This window comes from Dromiciops gliroides, chromosome 1, assembly GCF_019393635.1.
Source record: "Dromiciops gliroides isolate mDroGli1 chromosome 1, mDroGli1.pri, whole genome shotgun sequence".
In the NCBI taxonomy this organism is placed as follows: Eukaryota; Metazoa; Chordata; class Mammalia; order Microbiotheria; family Microbiotheriidae; genus Dromiciops; species Dromiciops gliroides.
In genome coordinates this window covers 423718871-423740964 of record NC_057861.1, presented here as the reverse complement: position 1 = coordinate 423740964, position 22094 = coordinate 423718871, and the positions used below count along the sequence as shown (strand labels likewise).

At 36.1% G+C, this 22094-nt stretch overlaps 1 protein-coding gene across 1 annotated transcript in view; it reads right to left on the bottom strand.

Moving 5' to 3' along the window:
- The window catches only part of SREK1 (splicing regulatory glutamic acid and lysine rich protein 1), a 51018-nt gene that overhangs the window by 6066 nt on the left and 22858 nt on the right, over positions 1-22094 (bottom strand). The window contains 13 exon segments of the mRNA XM_043996144.1: positions 349-493; positions 3521-3616; positions 9662-9988; positions 12145-12165; positions 12167-12222; positions 12224-12263; positions 14459-14573; positions 15446-15573; positions 17506-17533; positions 19025-19070; positions 19072-19131; positions 19133-19173; positions 19297-19468. Coding sequence (XP_043852079.1) covers positions 349-493; positions 3521-3616; positions 9662-9988; positions 12145-12165; positions 12167-12222; positions 12224-12263; positions 14459-14573; positions 15446-15573; positions 17506-17533; positions 19025-19070; positions 19072-19131; positions 19133-19173; positions 19297-19468 — 1275 coding nt within the window.

Below are 22094 nucleotides of genomic sequence, written 5' to 3'. Positions count from 1 at the left end.
GACTTGCCCAGGGTCACACAGCTAGTAAGTGTCAAGTGTCTGAGGCCAGATTTGAACTCAGGTACTCCAGAATCCAGGGCCAGTGCTTTATCCACTGCGCCACCTAGCCGCCCCCCACTGATCAAATGTAAATCACAATCTTTTAAAAAGTTTGCAATTTCACTTCAGATGCGATTCATTTCAACAAACATTTCTTAAGCAACTACAGTATGCGAAGTTCATTTTATCTGCTCCTTTCAAAAATCTATTTTAAAACTGACAAGAAAGCATTTTTTGGTGGACTGAGTCATAAAAACATTATTGGTCATTCATTAATTTAACTCTAAATATTGGATGACTATTGTTTACCTTCAATGTACTTGTATTCTTTTCCAATTTGTCTTTCACATCTTTGTCTTTAAAGCTCTTTTTCTTGGATGTTGAACGTTCTCTCTCTTTTCTTTCTATATTTTGGTCCTTCTCTTTTTCCTTTTTTTTATCCTTCTTATTTCTGCTTAAGAACATAGATCAAAAACATTAATTTCTAAAACTGCTTGAAATGACAATTTTCACACTATTTTTACTTAATCATTTCAAATACTAACACAAAACTTCCATAAAATAATGCCAATTTCTCCTATATGGTCATTATTTAAAAAAAAAAACATTTTAAAATGTCTTACTTTCTGTAGGTCATACACTGAATGTTTAAAACAAAGTAATTCTATTATTAATTTTAATAGATCTAAAAAAATAAGATAATCACCTTTCTAGACATGTGATAAAGGAATACTCAAGTACTTTTTGTTCCCCTGGGGGATAAAAACATGCTCAGATAAGAGAGGAAAAATAATACAGTATTAGGAAGAAACTATGAAAGCAGATTTCCAGGCTCAAGAAATATCACTAACCCTTAAACTTCAAAAAGAGTAGTCCCAGAAACCATCTCCCTCCCATACACTAAAGGAAAACACCATCACTATATATACACAAGAATGGACAGAAGTCAGACATGACTATGGACAAATCAATAATGATAGGAAAAAATTAAAAACTAAACTGCTTGTAACTATATGCTTCAGAAACACTTCCTTTTCTAAATAGTTTGTTATTACTATTGACTAATGTTTTCATTCACTTGATTCCAAACAAAGAAAAATGTTTTTTAAATTAATATCCTTTCTTTAGCAATAATTTATCTTTTAGGGATAAAAGCTTAATTTTCATAGCTTAATTCATAGAGCATATGGTTAATAAATCCAAGTAAAATGACGGGGAAAAACAAGAAACGGCAGCTCAAAAGAGGATTTCATATATTTGAGAATGCTCCTTTTCAGTTTAGTATAAGTACCAACCCAAGAAATAAATATCTCCTACACATCAAAAAAAATTTAACCAAGGCATGCAAAGTATTTTCAAACAGTACAGAGTTAAAAATAAAATCGACTACCTGAAGATTAGTAAATAAATTATCTGAAGCACTGTTTATATTCCAATCAACGTAATGACTTATTCTTGACCCTAAGAAACTGATAGATAGGAAAATCTGCCTCCCTTCCCTCAACAGGGAAGTAGAAAGAGGTATATACATTGTCAAACACTGCCAATTACTTGGTTTATTTTGCTTAAAAATAATTCTTTTGTTGAGAGACTTTGGTGGCAAGGTCATTGAGACATGATAGTAAGATGAAAATAAAAAGCATCAATAAAACATTTTTAAAAACAGTCCTAAGTACAAGATTGTGAGTCATTAGACTGGAATTCTATTCCTGAACCTGACACTAATGTCTCTGAATTCATATTATATCAGTCTGTTTATTAACCTTTAATGAAACCATTAGAATAAAATGGAAAAGAATTTGAAAGGACCAAGAAAGACATATAATGATTTCATTACAGAGAAAAAAATCTTATCTTATTGCTGGGTCAGTGAATTTCCTCATCAAAGAAAGATTTGTATTTTCCTTCATTTCCTTCAAGTCCCAGCTAAAATCCCACCTTCAATGAGAAACCTTTCTCAATCTCCCTAAAAGCTAGTGCCTTCCCTCTGGGATTATCTCCAATTTATCGTGTGTGTACACACACACACACACACACACACACACCACCCTTCCCCCCCATTTCTACCTAGTTGTTTGTAATTCTCTATTAGACTGTGAACTCCTTGAGAACAAGGACTGCTTATTTATTTGTACCGTTGTTTGTATTTTCGGAGCTTAGCATAGTGCCTGGCACACAGTAAACACTTAATAAATAATGTTGACTATTCACTAACAAAGATGGGCAAAAAATGTCAGTCAATGTAAAACAGAATTGGTGGGGCAGCTAGGTGGAGCAGTGGATAGAGCACCAGCCCTGGAGTCAGGAAGACCTGAGTTCAAATCCGGCCTCAGACACTTGACACTTACTAGCTGTATGACCCTGGGCAAGTCACTTAACCCTCACTGCCCCACTTTAAAAAAAAAAAAGCTGTGAATTGGGCCCACCTATCCTGGATTAACAATTTGAAATTAGAGGAGAAAAGAGACTGAACTAATAACCTTTGACTCAGTCCTGGGTTATCTGTCCAGGGAGGTCAGAGAGACAGAAACAATGTTCCAAAACAACAAAGAACTAGAGACTAAGTAGTTATACCATGAAGAATGGTTGAACAATGGAACATGTAGTATGTAGTACAAAATTATAGAGGTATACAACAGAAGTACAGCTTTGGGACAGCTAGATGGCGCGGTGGATAGAGCACCGGCCCTGGAGTCAAGAGGACCTGAGTTCAAATCTGGCCTCAGACACTTAACACTTACTGGCTGTGTGACCCTGGGCAAGTCACTTAACCCCAATTGCCTCACGAAAAACAAAACAAAACAAAACAAAAAACAAACAAAAACAAGAAGTACAGCTTTGAAGTCAAGGGTCTGTGTTCAACTCCTGCCTCTGATATACAGTAACTGGATGATCATGAATAAGTCATTAAAACCCTCAGTATCCCAGGAAAATCTCTTAAGTACCCAAGTGACAAATGAGTGCTTGATCTGTATCAATGATAGAATTCAGTTTTCCTACATTGATGAAATCTATTCTTTCCCTGCCCCTAAAAAGATAAATAAAAGATATAAATGAACTATTACTTGCTGTAAAATGAAATGAAAACTAGAAGAATTATATACACTATATTACAATATCACTAAAAAAGAAGCCAAACTGAGTCTGACTCAAGTCAAAACTTTTGGACTGAACAAAAAAATCATCTAGAGAACAGAAAATGAAACACATTTCCCTCTCCTCCTCTGCATAGAAGCAAGGAAATACTTTGGCAGAATGCTGTCTACAATGTCAGATATGATCACTATTGGCAATATATTAGTGCTTAACTCTTTTTGTTAGAAGAGAGGGCTCAAACTTGGGGTAGAGGAAACATATCCAGAAATGACTGTTAAAATTTAATGATATCCATAAAGCTTATTTTTAAACACAATTAAATTAAATCTACACATTTCCCCTGTATACTCTTCTAGTCTAAGTATATGCTATTATATAGACTTACCTCCGGGGTGATGGAGACCGAGAAGACTTCCTTTTCAGGGTTTTTGATGTTTTTGGTGATTTAGAAGGACTTCTGCTTTTCCTCCTCCGTCTTTCTCTGAAAATTTTGAGATTTAAGTATTTTAAAACTAGCAAATAGCAAGCACCACTTAAAATACCAAATTTAAAAAACCCGTGATTTGAGGATATTATATGGTCTCTAACTTGTTACATATGTAATAAATTAAACAGATTTACACCACAATGAGAACAATGGAAATATGGAAACCGAACTTCTATAAAATAAGTTTACGTTAAAAAGAAAAAAAAATAATCTTTTTTTCTTGATCTCCATTTGGTCTACTGAAGTCAGGAATTTCTTCTGCTGAAAACTAACAGCAGTTGTTTTAGATTCTTTCATATTAATTTCTTGACTAGAATGCGCTATTAAATTATCTCATTAATATGTTAGCTTCTGGGGCAGCTAGGTGGCGCAGTGGATAGAGCACCGGCCTTGGATTCAGGAGGACCTGAGTTCAAATCCGGCATCAGACACTCAACACTTACTAGCTGTATGACCCTGGGCAAGTCACTTAACCCCAATTGCCTCACTAAAAAAAAAAAAAAAATGTTAGCTTCTTCTGCTGCCCCCACTGTGTAAGAGTACCTTGTAAAAGACAAGGTATGCTTTTAAGCTCATTGGAAAAAAATTACAAGTTGAACTTAAACATATTTTCTTAACCAGAACAATGAAAAATCCATTTCTTTTTTTGCTTCTTTTCCAGAAAAACTTCCCTTTTTCACCCAAAGAGATATATCTGACCCTCTTTACCCTTTATAATTGTTCTAGTAATAACCTAAAATTAATTATTATTTAGTAACATAGGTGTTATTAATTAAAGCATGGTCTTATTTTAATTTTGAAGTATGAGACAACCAAGACATTTTGGAGTAACAATGTATATTACTGTTTTAAAAATCAGCAAATTATAACATAATGAAGGCCTTCAAAAATAAAGCTAGATGGCGCAGTGGATAGAGCACTGGCCCTGGAGTCAGGAGTACCTGAGTTCAAATCCGGCCTCAGACACTTAACACTTACTAGCTGTGTGACCCTGGGCAAGTCACTTAACTCCAATTGCCTCACTAAAAAAAAAAAAAAAACAAATAAATAAAATAAAAAATAAAATAAAATAAAGCAAAAAGAGCCCACAATTTCAACAGAATTTCTACACAAAAGAAAAAAAAATTATCCATTCTAAACATGCACTGCAAGAGTTATTTTGGGTAGCAGTGAACTTCTGAATATTTGTGAAACTGTAAAATACACCTCAGACATAATCTAAAGAATTTATTTTACAAGTATGAGAGATTCACACAGAAGAGCAGAACTCAAATGACAAATCTGAACCCTAGCTTTTGATCTCACTAAGCTTCTCCAAGACTAGCAAGGACTTCTTTCATTTAAAAATAACAAGAAGAAAATAGGACAATCAAGTACGCTAAAAATGTTAAATAACACAAATTATTTCAAAAGGAGATAAGCATTTTGAATCTACTGTGACAGTTCAACTTCTAATTTCACTATAGACTCTCTTTTCTTTATTTTTTAAAAGCTCTTCTAATACCATACACTTCTTCTCTGAAGCCGTCCCTTGGTGAAAATGAAATAATTTTTTTATACAAATCCAATGTCATTCTCAGCACAGAAGCATGGGTTCGCTACTTTAATAGCATGAACATTCATGAACGTCACTGCAGACCCAAATTTTAAATTTGTTTTCTAGTTCTGTTTTACTTTTGGTGGTCTGTAGGAGAAGAACCATATCTGTTTCAGCTGCATATGTGCACATAGGAGTGAAAAAATATTACTTGCCAATGGTGGTAAACATACAATTATTTATACTTGTAAGGGGCTAAAGTTCTAACTATACTGTCTAAAATATCTAATGAGTGGTCGCCAATAAATTATAAGCTTTAGCAAGAGTTAGACTTTTAAGCATTTATTAAAGAGAATAAGAATTTGGTGAAGAGAGAAAGGCCTGATTCATCTATCTATTAAAGTGAGAGCAGATTTCTCATTCCACTCTCAACCAGAGCCCTAATGAAAAAGAACAAGAGTGCCAGCCTCACCCCCTCTTCCTCCCACCAGTAAACGTCACTTCCTGATGCCAAAGAAAAGCCACATGTGTTGCCCTCTGGCGCCTTTTCCTCATGGTGGAGCCCTCCTACAGTAAGTCTCCAGCAGGTGGCATCATTCCAACTGTTACATACTCAATGGAGCTGATGAATTGTATTAATTGCTATGTCAGTGAATTACATAGGAAATAATTTATAGGGCAACTGGAGACATTCAATCTTATCAGTTAGTAAAATGAGTAAAATTTGAAGAAAATGCTGGAGTCAAAAATATTCAAAAGATTATTTTAAAAGCTTAAAATTTTTCCTGTATACTTAAATAAATCAGTGCATTGGGGAAGTGATATCACTGAAAGACAGTAAGAAATTGAAGATTTTTATGAACTCTAGATGCAAGGCAATAGGGAAAAAAGACTTAAAAAGAGTAGTGAGTAGGGCTAGGATTTTCACGGTTTTCCTTAGAATTAGAACCAGCAAGGCTTGATAATTGATTTATGGGAGAAGGCGAAGATGCTTCAAAAGTTTTGAGCCCAGTGACTAGAAATTGTTGACAATGTAAACACATCAGAAAAATATGGGTTTTAATACAGGGAAGATAAGTTTGGGATTTGGAGTGTCACAGGGATGTATCCAAGCATAACTACCCACTGGACAGTTAGAAATGTGAGACTAGCTCTCAGGAGACACTTGAACTGAACACATATGATCACTAGAGAGTGATCTACATAAAAAATATATGTGGTTAAGGGTGCTGAAGGAGAGAATAGAATGAAATCAGTAGACTGTTACAGACAGGACACCTTGATTAATTCTTACATTTCTAGGGAGCAGAAAAAGTAAACAAAGAAACAACAGTAAGAATAGAGAAACAGGGGCAGCTAGGTGGCACAGTGGATAGAGCACCGGCCCTGGAGTCAGAAGTACCTGGGTTCAAATCCGCCCTTAGACACTTAATACTTACTAGCTGTGTGACCCTGGGCAAGTCACTTAACCCCAATTGCCTCACTAAAAACAAAAACAAAAACAAAAAATAGAGAAACAAGATTAAGCAGTTTCACAGAAGGCAAGGGAAAAGAATGTTTCAAGAAGAAAGTGATTAACAATGACAAGCAAAGAAGGAGAACTGGGCAAAGACCATTATGCTTTTTTTGTTAGAAGGTCACTACTTATATTTAAGACAGTATCTTCAATAGATAGAAGCAAGAACCAGATTAAAATTGGATTAAGGAAGATGGAGACATTGAGGCAATATAAGCATCAAAGTGTTTCACTTGGTTTTCTGTTCTAAGATACCCTATCACTTTGAAAGAGGCAGCTTGGCATAATGGATAGAGAACTGGTAATGAAGCCAAGAAGGTGGGGTATAATTTCTGCCTCTAATTTATATATGTGACTCTTTTAGAGTCACTCAACTTCTCAGTGCCATAGGCAGTTCTCTAAAATCTAGATCAGTAAAGGGACTTTCCTATATAAATGAAATCACAGGACACTATAATTCCGTCCTTTTCGTATTAAGGGATAAACTTTCTGCATCTAAAGGAGTTTTTAAAAGCCAAGTGCTGAGAATTGCTATGGAAACCTGGATAGAAGCTTATTAATTAACCTTGAAATTATGTGGCGATAAGTCAAATAAGAAGGGTTGGAGCCCTTCCTCTTCTCTGAAAAGTAAATAGAAAAAGATGTCTTTCTGCTTAGTGAAAAAAAGGGTCATGGCCAGAAAGTAACTAGTGAGACCATAACATTTTCTTCCCAAATCCTTTCTGGTCCCACTCCCAAGCAGTTCCACCTAGTGGTCTCCAAAACAGGATGAGGTAAGACTAAGAAAGAAGAGGAAAAGAGATGGCCCCATACCCCCATTAAAAAAAAAAAATCCTAGGTTTCAAAGAAACCTAAATGAACAAAGAGGTGGATACTGAATTAAAATTCAGAGTTCTAATGGTAGTTCCAATCACTACAAGATTGTATCAGAATAAACCTTAATTTACATTTAGTGTTTTACAATTTACAAAGTATCCTTAAAGTCTCCCTCATAATACCTTTATTATGCAATGTTGCCTTTCCTTAGGAAATGGTTGTTACTTCTAAGAAATTTCTCAACTATAAAGAAACACTACAAATCTGCTAAACTCATATTAAATGCATTGACTAATAATACTGGTATGAGCAGGTGATGAAACATCCTTTGCTCCCTCAGTACACTATAGTATGAAATGCTGCATAAAGTCAGATCAGGTCATTTTAAACTTTTTCTGTTACTGGGGATAGAAATAGAATATCAGGAAATTACTGAGGAGTAAAAAAGACATTAGTTAAACCTGTCATTTTTCAATAGTGTTTAACTAAAATAAAGGAATGTCACATAAAATGTTATCCTTTATCTTGAGTCCTCTCTAGCTCAGAGCTGAGACTGTAGCACTGTGCTGCCACCTGATGGCAGTATACCTAAACAGCAACAATTCTCAAGTAAACACTGCCCAACCTTTGACCCCTGCAATACTACTAGGTCTGTATACCAGAGATGAAAGGGAAAGGACCTATATGTACAGAAATATTTATACTAGCTCTTTTTGTGGTGATAAAGAATTGGAAATGGGGGGGGGGGCGGGGAGAAGATGCCCAGCAACTAGGGAATGGGTGAAGAAGCTGTGGTATATGATTGTGAAGGAATTGTATTATTCTATAAGAAATTACAAGAAAGATGCTCTCAGAAAAACCTGGAGACTTACATGAACTGATACAAAGTAAGGTGAGCAGAACCAGGAGAATGCTGTACACAGTAACAGCAATACTGTACAACAATCAAGTGTACTTAGCTATTTCTCAGCAATACAATGATCCAAGACAATTCTGAAGGCCTTACAATGAAAAATGCTATCCACCTCCAAAGAAAAATTGTCAGTCTGAATGCAAATCAAAGCATACTATTTTTACTTTCTTTTTCTTAGTTTTGAAGAGATTTTTGTGGTCTGTATTTTCTTTTATAACATGGCTAATGTGGAAATAAGCTTGGCATGACCTGTACATGTATAGTCTATATCAAATTACTTGCCTTTTTTGGGGGGTAAGGGAAGGGGAAGAGAAGGAAAGAAAGAATTTGGAACTCAATTTTTAAAAATCAAATGTTAAATAGTTTTTATAGGCAATTGGGGAAACTTTTTTTTTTTTAAGTAAATGATGTGGGCAGCTAGGTGGCACAGTGGATAGAGTACCGGCCCTGGATTCAGAAGGACCTGAGTTCAAATCTGGCCTCAGACACTTAACACTAGCTGTGTGACCCTAGGCAAGTCACTTAACACTTAAAGCCCTAAAAAAAAAAAAAAAAAGAAAGAAAGAAAAAGTAAATGATGCCTTAATGCCCAAAGGACAAAAGCAGCATAATTTAATAATAGGTGGTTCTTTCCAAAGAAGTTCCAAATAACCAGATACGGTTCAAAAATCCAATCTATGATGCTAACTAATATGTCCATGGAAAATTCAATTGACTTCTAAGGGCTTCAACTATAAAATGACAGGGATGCATGAGACGAGTTTCTGATATTCCTCTACCTCTAGTATTTCACAACTGTATGAAATTTATGAGAAAGATGAATCAGAATTATCTATTCCATTTTGAGCTATACCAGAAAGCATTTTGAAAAGCAAATACCATTTAACTTTTTAGGGGAGAAAGTAATTTAAGCTTTCTCATTCACAAAATCAACTACAGTCTATCTAATAAAGTAGCAGAACAAACTTTCACAGAGCTAAGACTCAAAAACTAATCTATCTAAATTACCTGTTTCTTCATTGGTCTAAATATACCACAGAGGTCTAAATATACCAGAGGATTATCTGCTACTAGAGATCTCATCAAATAATAAATAGTAAAGGAGGCTTCCTTTCTGAGATTCTTTCTTGGAATTTACACTCCTCTTTCCTATTTGTACATAATTAAACTCCATTCTCCTGAATTAAAAATTATGTTTCAATTGGTCATCAACACAACTGAGAAAAATCCCAGCAAAAACTTTAAATATTAGCAAACCTGCTGGAACTACGAGATCTTCTTGATGCATTATAACTTCTGGGAGGTGTTCTGGATTTCTTATCCTTCTTTCTTTTTTCATCTATCTCTCTGGCTCTCTCCTTCTCTCGTTCTCTCTCTCTGTCCTGCTCCTTTTCTTTGTCTCGCTCCTTTTCCTGCTCTTTTTCTTGATCTTTTTCCCGATCTCTCTCTCTGTCCTTTTCTCGATCTCTTTCTTTATTTTTACTCCGTTCCTTTTCCCTTTCTCTGTCTCTATCCCTTTCTTTTTCTCTCAGTCTTTCTTTTTCCTTGATCTTTTCTCGATTTTCTTTTTCTTTTTTCTTGTCCCTGTTATAAAAAAAGGCAGAAAAGAAAAAAATCATCACAGAAATATCTAACAAAAAAGTACTTGGTACTCCCTTCTTTAACCAAACTAATACCAAAAAAAAGTCAATAATTAACGTACATTACATAATTGGACATGCAATAATCATTAAAATGCTACATAATCCATGAATCTAGAAAGCTACTGAACAAGAACAAATTTTGGCAGTCTCTTGATTAACACCGAAGTTAAAATAGGATACGGACTTCTGGACAGAAGGGGTTTTTGTGGAATAGAAGCTCAAATTTTGGGGACAAATAAGGATTTTCAATGTGAATTAAGTATTAAGCTGAACAAAGACAATAGATGAGCAAGCACTATGTGCTGAGTGGGAACTATTTACAGAAAAATCAATCTAAAGAATATCATTTTATTTAAAGGAACCTGACCCTGGTGAGGAAATGAGATCTGGCCAGGGCAAACACAAAGGCTTAAGGCAGTGATTATATATTTCATTCATACATACACACACACACACACACACACACACACACACACACACACACGACTGGCTATACCAGGTGCTTATATCAAACAGTTGTTCTATTGCTAGGGGGCTATTTTATGGGTGGGAATAGATAGCGTTAATCAAAATAATCAAGGCCATAACAATCATGGCAATCTGTAACAAACCTAGGTATCCAAATTTATTGAAATGCATATCTGTATATCACTATATAAAACCAAAGGAAAACTTGTTACTTTTTTTAACTTATCAAATTTATGTGATAAAATTATGTGGTCAAGGAAAACAAACTAACTGAGAACCGTCTCCCAAAGCCATCAGTGCAATCCCATTTATAAGCCAGAGAACAGATATTCTTGTTGGTGGCAAAAAAGATAAATCCAATTTTAGTATGGAATTGCTATTTCAACTTTCACTTAAGGAAAGCAAACAGAAGAATAATTTCAGTCAAGAGTCTATTCATTTACCCAAGACAACTCCAAAGAACTCATGATGGAAAATGTTCTCCACATCCAGAAAAAAGAAATGCAGATTCTGAATGCAGATTGAACCATATTGTTTCTACTTTTTTGGGGGAGGTTTTTCCCTTTTGTTCTGATTTTTCTTTCACAACATAACTAATGCGTAACTATATTTAATATGATTGAACATATATAACCTATATCAGATTACTTTCTTGTGTCGAGGCAAGGGGAAGGAAAGAAAGGGAGGGAGAAAAATTTGGAACTAAAAATCTTATAAAAACAAATATTAAATTATCTTTACATATAACTGGAAAGTTTGTTATATATAATATTTTTCTCTGTGAGGAAGACAGAAAAATTCTGAGGAAAACTTTTATAAAGATGCAAAAAACAAGACATCAATAAAAACATTTTTAAGAAACAATCTAGAACTGATGGTATCTGAATACAGATTGAAACAATTTTTTTGTTAGTTCCTTTTTCTGAAGTTTTTTCTTGTGTTTTCTTTCACAACCTATTGTGGAAATGTTTTGCATGACTACACATGTATAACTTATATTGAATTGCTTGAGTTCTTAAAGGGAGGAGGTGGGGAGGGAGGAAGAGAATTTGGAACACAAAGTTTTTTTAAAAAATTGATGAGGGGCAGCTAGGTGGTGCAGTGGATAAAGCACTGGCCCTGGATTGAGGAGGACCAGAGTTCAAATCCAGGCTCAGACACTTGACACTAACTAGCTGTGTGACCTGTTATTGCCCCAACCCCACCCCCAAAAATTGATGTTAAAATTTGTTTTTACATATAATTTGGGGAAAAAAATTAAAATTCTAAATAAAAAAGTCTATTAGTTAAAAATGTAATGAAGGGCAGCTAGGTGGTGCAGTGGATAAAGCACCGGCCCTGGATTCAGGAGGACCTGAGTTCAAATCCAGCCTCATACACTTGACACTAGCTGTGTGACCTTGAGCAAGCCACTTAACCCTCCTTGCTCTACCAAAAAAAACCCCAAAAAAACAAAACCCAAAAATGTAATGAAAGGATTTCATCTAATTTTTTATTACTCAAAGTCTACCTAAAGTAACCCTCACAAAAGTTTAAATACAGTAAGCCTTTCAAAAATAAGTTGTTGAGGCTCTCATATAACTTTCTGGAGAAAAATGGGACCCCACAATACTCACCCTCCATACGCACCGTGAACGTGAACGAGTCTTGACTTCGTCTCTCCTTAGACTTAGAACGTTTTTTATAGGGACTCTTGGATCTTCACGCCTACTTTCTGTCTTGAACGTGACCTGTTATGGGATCTGCTCCTATGGTGAAAAAATAACAGAAGATACTTAGCCCCCAATTCGTGGCATCTCAAGAGGTTGGGAAATGAATTTTCAATTGTCTCTTCTAATTCCCAAAAAAATTTACACTCAAGAAATAAGATAGCTTTCATCAAATTTTTTACTTGTAGAAAAAAATTATAAATTCTGCTTTCGTTTAACAAATATAAAAATTGACTAAAATGTTATTTTAAAACCAAGCTAAAAGGGGGCAGCTAGGTGATGCAGTGGATAGAGCACCAGCCCTGGATTCAAGAGTACCTGAGTTCAAATCCGGCCTCAGACACTTGACACTTAACTAGCTGTGTGACCCTGGGCAAGTCACTTAACCCCCACTGCACTGGGAGGGGGCGAGGGGAGAGAACAAGCTAAAAATTAAATTAAAATGTTGACAAGTTTTTTCCTGAAATTTTACAAGTAAAAATTTAAATAGAAAAAAAAATCAAACTACATTAGTATAGGGTGATTTTATGGCACTAATTATAAAGTTCAAACTTTCTCAAAATCAGTACAGTTTCTTAATGTTTAAGTCGTTACTCAATTTTATATAAAATTAATGATATTGATGATATTTAAAATTTTAAACCAGAGTTCCATATATGTACATATAAAATGAGGTAAATACATAGAGACTTTGCAAATGTTAAAATGCTCCATAAGTGTTGACTATTATTAGCTGTTATATAACTGGCATACTTTATATATTGCTGCTTTCAGAAATATATTCAATGATCTACACTTATAAAATACATAACTCGTATGTTTAATTTCAGTCTTCTGAGTGAACTTGAAATTGAACTTTGGATAATGGTAAATTAATAAAGAATATTGTGCAAATTTTCCAACTGGTCAAAATGACTTCAAAAATCTTTTAGTATCTTTCCTATCATTTCATAAATATTTAAAGTTCAAAACTTAAATTATTCCAAGTTTATCTTCATGTTATTTATCTTCATGTTATTACTAAAACTGTCCAGGATGCTGATTTCTTTTAAAGTTCAGGTACCTTTTTTTGTGGGTGCTAAGAATTGGAACATCAAAGGATGTCCATTTAATGGGGGAATGGGCTAAACAAGCTGTGGTAAATGATGGTGACGGAATATTATTGTGCTATAGTAAATGACAACAGGGTGATTTCAGAAAGGTCCTGAAAAAAACTTGTATGAAACTAATGTACAGTCAGGGTGAGTAGAACCATGAGAATGTTGTGCAATGGTGACAATATTGTTTGATGAAGAACTGTGAAGGACTTAACTAGTCTCAGCAATACAATTGGTCCAAGACAATTCCAAAGGACGCATAATGAAAAATGCTATCCGCTTCCAGAGAAAGAACTGATGGGGAAGGCTGAATACAGATCAAAGCATACTATTTTCACCTTTTTTTGGGGGGGGAGGGGTGTTGAGTTTTCTTCCACAAAATGTTTAATATGGAAACGTGTTACATGATTGCACACGTATAACCTACATCTGATTGCTTACCTGTTTTAGGGGTGGAATAGGGAAGGAAGGGATAGACAAAATTTGGAACTCAAAACAAAGGAAGGGAGGGAAGGAAGAAAGGAAGGAAGGAAGAGGGGCAAGATGGAAGATAGGTATAGAAATTCCAAAGGAACTCATTCTATCTCCTTCCTTGATAAAAGATAAAATCGAGTTACTGAACTTACAGTATTCTCTATATTTTTTCCCTTTTATTGGGTATATGTATGTTCTTTTAAATTCTATGACATAATCCACCTCAAGAGAAAAAAAAGCCATATCTTAGGTTAGGTTTAGATCAAATAATTTAAACCACATTATTCACTTTAAATTACTTCTCATACAGAAAAGAGAAGGCAGTTTTGAAAAGGAGTCCTTTATTTACATTCACAAAAGCTTCCTCTCAAGGCTGCATTTTCATATTTCCTTAATGTGACTCCAGTTTCAAAAGGAAATAGACTTAAGTGGCTGACTTAAATTAAGAAGAACAACCATGATCTCTCTCTCCCAGGAAAAATTGTGCTTTAAAATTACCTGTTTCACTTAATTAAAGCTTAAAAAGAGTAAAATAAATACAGGTGCAATTTTATCTTTTAACCACAGTAATGGTTGCAATAATTAAATGGCATCTAAACATGAACTTTGATAACTTGGACCAAAAAACCTAAGCTTTAAATTTAGAAATGAAACTCTTCTCACCTGTGTTTTGATGGTGATCTTTTCCTTCTAGAATGTGATTTTGAGCTAGACCTGGATTTTGAACGAGTATGGGAACGAGATCTGCCCGCCTTTTCTTCACTGCTCTTTCCAGACTCTGAGAGGAAAAAAACCACTTTTGCAGTGTAAGCTCAGAACAATTAAAGATCCAGTTAATACTCAGGCACAAGTGGAATGTACCACACAGAAGGCAAGGGGCCTACTCTCTGTACATCCTCCTTCTTTGCAATTATCCTTCAGAAACATCCAAGAAAGTCATTGCATATACTCGTTGAGTGCAGCCATCCTGCAGCAGTACATATAAACCAGAATGATTATAACAGCTGTGCATAAGGAATGATCTGATGCTGCCATAATGCACATGATTACAACATGTCAATTTCATTATCTCAAAAGGAAATTCTGGAGGTCTTTTCTGATGGTTTTTTCTTTTGCTATAGTAGGAGACACAATTTGCAGAGCATCTGAAACATATTCAAATTGAACATGTTTTCAGAATGCTCCTCTCCCTCCTCCCCCCAGTTAGAGCACAGATTTTAATATGGTAGTATTGTCCTTATTAATATTAAATACCTGAGGTCTGTTAGGAGTGTTAACTATTGTGCTCTAATATTTTCAGTTCAAATTTGAGAACATTAATCTGCTTTAATGACAAACAGGTATAAAACATTTACCTTTTGTAGCTTCATCACACTTTTTAAATATAGTATTTAAGCCAACTATTTAGTGAGCACTAATATTACTATAGAAATGTAGAGTTGATAACTTCAGTTTTATGTGCCTTAAGGCTTATTTTAAGAGAAAAAAATAACATTATTTTAAAATAACTGCCTGATCTTGAAAACCATGTCTTTGAGCATCAGTTTCCTCACCTACATAATAAGGCTTTAGACTCCTAAAGGTCCCTTCCAGCTCTAAGATTCTACCACATCTGGATATATAATCTAGGTAACTACACAATGAACCTACCTGGTTCAATAGCTGCAGAAATAAATGACTGGGCTTCTCGTACTCTCTTCATAACTTCTTCTAGCTCCTTAGCAGCAGCCTGAGGAGTCATTTCAGGGGGCTTTACTATTGCATTGTTGGAGTGATTTTTATTCTAAATTTAAAATATCAGAACATATACACTTAAAAAAAACACAAATTACTTTTTATGTGGTACAAATAACACAACAAAAAACACTTAAGAAGCCCAAAAAATAATACAACCACAACCGTTCTAATACCCAACTAATATAAGTCTTTCCTCAATCACTTATTGCTGATGGAGCTAGAATGGTGAAAAGATCTAAACAGTCTTAAAATGATGCTGACAATGACTACAAATTTTAAGTCAATATAAAGGATGAACTGTTTCTGATCCTAGTTTAAGATTTGGCTTTTCCCTACACCCTCTCATATACTATCACTCTGAAAAACTTTGAAACCTAATAAGCAGACCTTAAGTTAGAATCTTTCCTAAGAGGTCATGGCATCACTTAGTGTTTATACAGGGGTAAGGGTAAAAGAACTGGTGTGCCTTGCCTCCCCCTCTTAATATGGACATCATCTTACTTCTCTTCAAATCTGCCCCTCTTCCTTCCAGCTTCCCTTTGTCTGCTGAACCAACATCCTCCCAGTCACCCAAATTCACAAACTTCAGCTATATGACTCGTCCCTTTCTCCAATTCCCAAATCCAATAAAATACCAAACCCTTAGTCCTACCCTTTCAGTCTCTCACATCCATCCTTCCCTCTCCAGTCAGCACTACCATTGTAGTACAAACCCTCATTATTGCTAACCAGAACTATAATAACCCTCTAACATTTCTCTACCTCTCATCTTCCCCAATCTATCCTTCATAAAGCCAAACTAACCTTCCTAATGCTGAATTCAAAAGATGTCAAACCCTTGTTCAAAAATCATCATTAAAAAAAAAAAACCCAGCAGTCCCTCATTACTGGTAGGACCAAATACAACACCTATTCCTGACATTAGAAACACTCAAAATGTGGCTCAAATTTTATAATCTTATTTCACACAATTTGCCTTCAAACATTCTATGTTCATCAATCATACTCTTCAGACTGTTCAGACGATCTTCTCAGTCTCTTTTGGCGGGTTCTTCAATGTCCCACACTCTATGCCTGGATGTATTCCAGGGCTCTTTTCTGAGCCCTATTCTATTCCCATCTTCTCTTAGTGTGCAGTCCTGGCACGTAGAAGGTACTTTAAATAGTCGTTTGACTGAGCTCATCAGCTCCCACAGATCTTCTCTATGTAGAACTTCCAAATCTACATATCCAGGTGACCTCTCTCATGAATTCAAGACCTGAATTTTCAACTACCGCTAAACATCTCCACCAGGCTGTCCCATAAGTATCTCATGTCCAAATCAGAAGTCATTTATCTCTTCCCCTAAACACTCCTCCTAAATTCCCTGTTTGTCGAGGGCACTACCACATTTCCAGTTATCCAGGCCACCCTAAACTCTGATATCCATCAGATGACAAGTCTACCTTACCAACACCTCTATTCTCCCACATCACCACAATCATCCTAGGCCAAGCACTCTCATCCCTCTCACCTAAGCTAATACCACAGCCTCCCCTCCCTCCCTTCGTTAAGTCTCTCTCTTCTACTTTTTATCCTTTCACACAAGCTGTCGAATGGACAATTCCAAAACTCAGGTATGACTATGTCATTCACCCACTCCAAAAGCTTCAGTAGTTCCCCAGTGTCTTTAAGATAAAACACTAACTCCCATTTGGCATTTAAAGCCTTCACAATCAATCTCCGGCCTATCTTTATAGGCTGACTGTACATTCCTCCAGTCACATACTCTACAATCCAATTAAACTTGCTACCCAGTTGCTGTTCCATGGTGTGCATCATTCTATCTACCACTTCTTCTATCCATTCCTCTTTTCCTAGGCTGTCCTACTTGCTTGGAATTCATTCCCCCTTTATTTTTGATTCATAATTCCCAGGTCCCTTTAAAGTACAGCTCATGTGTTACCACCACCACCTTTCCAGATTCCCCCCAATTTTTAGTGTCCTCCTTCCTTCAACTACTGAGCCTAGTGCTTTCTAGCCATCATCATGCCCTGCCTCCTTGCATTTGACCAGGCTCTTCAGATCCTAACCTAGGGTCCTACCTGCTCCTGATTGGTAAGCTTTCTCCATAACTACACCCAGAGCCACTATACTGAATGCTGCTCCATCCATCTTCATGCCATGTCAGCAACTGAGTGCTCCACCTTTACCTCATGGATCAATAATCAAAAGGACACTATTATTTCTGTTAAGGACATGGACAATCACAATCATAGACTCTATGATTCTATTCACCATCCTTATGATTCCTAATCCAAAATATCTCTCCTTCCAATATGTGTTAGCCTTAAGGGGAGGAAGTATCTTTTGATACTTGCTATGAACCTGGTGCATAATAAGCACTTAATGTTTTTTCATTCATTCCTATTCTGTATTTATTTATGAATGTCTTGCTTTCTCTATTAGAATGTAAACTCATCAAAGGCAGGTATGTCGTCTCACTTTGTATTTATAACTGCAGCACCTAGCACAGTACCTTGACTGAATAGATTGACTAGTAAAAACTATTTATCTCTTAATCTAGCAACAGAAACCTGGACAAATGGATACTTAATGCAAGCACCTAAGGCAATTAATCTGTGTATAACTTTTGGTCTGAATAACCTCAATGACTTCCGTTTTAATGAGACAGCTCTCATCTGCTTGTGATACAAACTGTGGAATTTGACCTAAAAAAACCTCCTCTAATTTTCTGATGTGTAGCCAGCTGGCAACATAGATAGAATGCTGGACTTGGGAGTCAGCAAGACTCATCTTCCTGAATTCAAATCTGGCCTCAGACACTTACTAGCAGTGTGACTCAGAGCAAGTCACTTAACCCTGTTTGTCTCAGTTCCTCATCTGTAAAAGGAGCTGGAGAAGGAAATGGCAAACCATTCCAGTATCCATACCAAGAAAACTCCAAATGGGTGGTTACGGAGGAGAATCAGACACCACTGAAACCAACTGAACAACAACAATTACTTGATATTTTATCTCTTTATGCACTCATAGCAACTGAATTTAGCAAAGGCCCTAGAAGTAATCTCAAATGATTCCTCCCCTCCCCCAAAGTGGCCCATATTACATGCTTTTTTAAAAGTATGACAAAGAATGCCTGTAAAAGGTGTTGAAAATACTATGTGGAGGCAGTATTTTCGTATTAAATTAACATTAAATAAAGTTTGTTAGATAAACAACGACAGGATAGACTTTGCAAATGATTGGACATCAAAATCTAGGATGGCCCCTAGTTTGAGAGCCTGGATGACCAAAAGGGTGGTGATGCCCTTGACAAAAACAGAGAGGTTAGGAGTATGTAGTAATTAAACATAAATTTCACTTCCCCCTTAAATGCCAAATGCTAAAAGAAGGCACTGATTTAACAAAACCAAGGGTAATAATTTTTCCAAGACCATTAGTTTCTTCTTTTAGAATTTCTTACTTCAGCGCCTGTCTCCAAACATTACCTCCATTAAAAGCAAGAGCTCTCGGTACAGAGTTCTGATCTGCAAAATTCCACAAAAGCAAATCGAGTTGGCTGAGTCTCATCACCTGCCATACGAACAAATTTCACTTTCTCCAACTTGTTTAAAAAATTCAAGTAGCTGATCAGCCTGTGGGTTGTCTAAAAAGACACAAATAAATTATAATAGATATTACTTCAACCAATGGCAATGTCATGGGGGGAGGGAGCCGGGAAGAGGTGGAATTATTACCACTATTCAGTTTCTTCTTTAATTTCTTACCTGGGAATTCAAGTTTCCAACATACACAGTCCTCCTAATTTCATCAATTTTGGAAGGATCCACATTTCCCATAAGTGGTGGCTGTGGTATCTCTCCAAGTGTTGCAAGGTTAGGGTCTAGTGCTGCTGCTGGTATAGCTCCCAAGCTGCTAAGTGAAACACTAAGCTGTTTAAAAAAAAAAAAGAAAAAGCACATGTTTTTACTATTAAATATCAGTCAATGAGCATTTATTAAGTACTTGCTATATGAGAGTCAGTTTGCTTAGTGCTGAGGATACAAAGAAAAGTTTTTGTCTTCAAGGTTATATTCTAGTGGGGAAGACTATGTGCAAAAAGCATATATAAAAGATATGTATGGTGTAAATGGAAGGTAAACTCAAAGGGATGGCATTACTAACAGAAAGAGTCAGAAAAGACTTTATGATAAAGGTGAGATCTGAGCTAAGTCTAAAAGAAGTCAGGGAACTAGGAGGTGGAGTGAGGGAAGAGTAGTGGAGGCACAGGGAACTACAAGTCCTGGTAGGACTTCAGGGTAGGGAGAACTGTGAAGCTGGTTAATTTAACGACCAGAGAATACATGAAGGGTTGTAAAGAGGAAGAAGCCTGAAAAGTAGGAAGGGGCTGTGCTTTAAATGTTAAATAAAGGATTTTAAATTTTCATGTTAGAAGATTTCCTTATGCCAGAAAGAAGTGAGCAAACGAGAAGCCTTAACTTTAGTGCATGTACATTGTTGAATAAATAAATGTTAAATAAATGAGATTTCTCCAGTAAAATAATCACTTGTTTTTTGCCGGTATGTATATTCCCTTCACCAATGAAAATCAAAAATTATCTCCTACTCAGTAGATGATTTTTTGAGAGCTGCTTTAGTACTGAGACACTAAGGTCTCTTGGCCTCTCTAGCCAAGAGTTCAGCAGAAAAAATTCTCACCCCATCTAAGCCTTCCTGGTCCTCAAACAACAATAACAGAATCTGTCACTAAACCTGTTCAAAATACAGCTGTGTTTTTTTGGTTTTGGTTTTGGGTTTTTTTTAGTGTGGCAATTGGGGTTAAGTGACTTGCCCAGGGTCACACAGCTAGTAAGTGTTAAGTGTCTGAGGCCGGATTTGAACTCAGGTATTCCTGACTCCAGGGCCGATGCTCCATCCACTGTGCCACCTAGCTGCCCCCCAGCTGTGTTTTTAAAGGGGAAATTTCTATTACTTACTATTTTTCTCATTATTGACAACTTTTTAGAACTTCAAACACTTTTTAAAATCTATGAATCAGGGGCAGCTAGATGGCGCAGTGGTTAAAGCACCAGCCCTGGATTCAGGAGTACCTGAGTTCAAATGCGGCCTCAGATACTTAACACTTACTAGCTGTGTGACCCTGGGCAAGTCACTTAACCCCTATTGCCCAGCAAAAAAAAATAAAAAAATCTATGAATCAACCAACAATTATTCATAAAAACACCCACTTTGTGCACCACGAACTATGGTAGACACTGGGGATACAAGTACAAGGAATGAAACTGTCTCTATGCAATAAACATATATTATAATGGGTGTATAATACATATACACAAAGTATTAAATGTAAATTAATGGGCAGAGCACTATCAGAGGGGATCAGGGAAGGCTTCATTAGAACAATGGTGTAAGAATTCATGAGGCAAGGGGCAACTAGGTGGTGCAGTGGTTAAAGCACTGGCCCTGGATTCAGGAGTACCTCAGTTCAAATCTGGCTTCAGACACTCGACACTTATTAGCTGTGTGACCCTGGGCAAGCTCACTTAACCCTCGTTACCCCACCAAAAAAAAAAATAAATAAATAAAAGGCATTGTAGAACTAGAAATAGCAAGATTTAACAACTGATTTACATGCAGTAAGGGTAAATAATGTGTTCAAGGTTATAAACTTGAGACATTAGAAGAATGCTGGTACTCTAATAGAAATGGAGAAATTTAGAAGTGAGGGTTTAGGGAAATGAATTGAGTTTAAGGACATCCAGTTTGAAATGTCCAATAGGCAGTCTGTGAGATATTTAAGAGATAAAGGACCCAGTCACATGCAAAGAGATAACTGCTAAAGAGTATAACAAAATTATATAAGAAGTAACAGGAGTCAGCAGCTAGCTAGGTGGCGCAGTAGATAAAGCACTGGCCCTGCATTCAGAAGGACCCGAGTTCAAATCCAGCCTCAGACAATAGACACTCACTAGCTGTGTGACCCTGGGCAAGTCACTTAACCTTCACTGTCCTGGAAAAAAAAATTAATAAAAGAAACCTTTGGATCTGACAATTAAGAAGTCATTGGTAACTTGGGAGAGAGTAGCTTCAGTCAAGTGATGAGAATGAAAGTCAGACTACAAAAGGATAAGGAATGAGTTAGAGGAAAGAAATTGGGACAGTGAGTGCCGACAACTTTTTGAAGAGTTAGGTTGAGCAAGGAAGGAGTACATAGAACAATAGGTTGAGGGTAAGGTTGGTTATAGGGAAGGTTTTTTTAAGAAATGGGGAAGATAATCATATTTGATTAGGGAAGGTAACAGCTAATAGGGAAAGGTTGAATATTGGAGACTCAAATAACAGACTGCAACTTTCTGAAGAGGATAGGTGGGCATGGGATAAAATGTATGTATAAATAGAGGGATTTTCCTCGGCAAAGGTAAGGGCCAGAGACTGAGGGCAAAGAGCAGAGAGTAGGAGATAATGTTACAGGGTTTAATTTTTCTTTGATTCATTCCCTATCTCACTTCCTTAGAAACTATTCCAAGCCTTATTCTTAAAGCTTTCCTATCCTCTCCT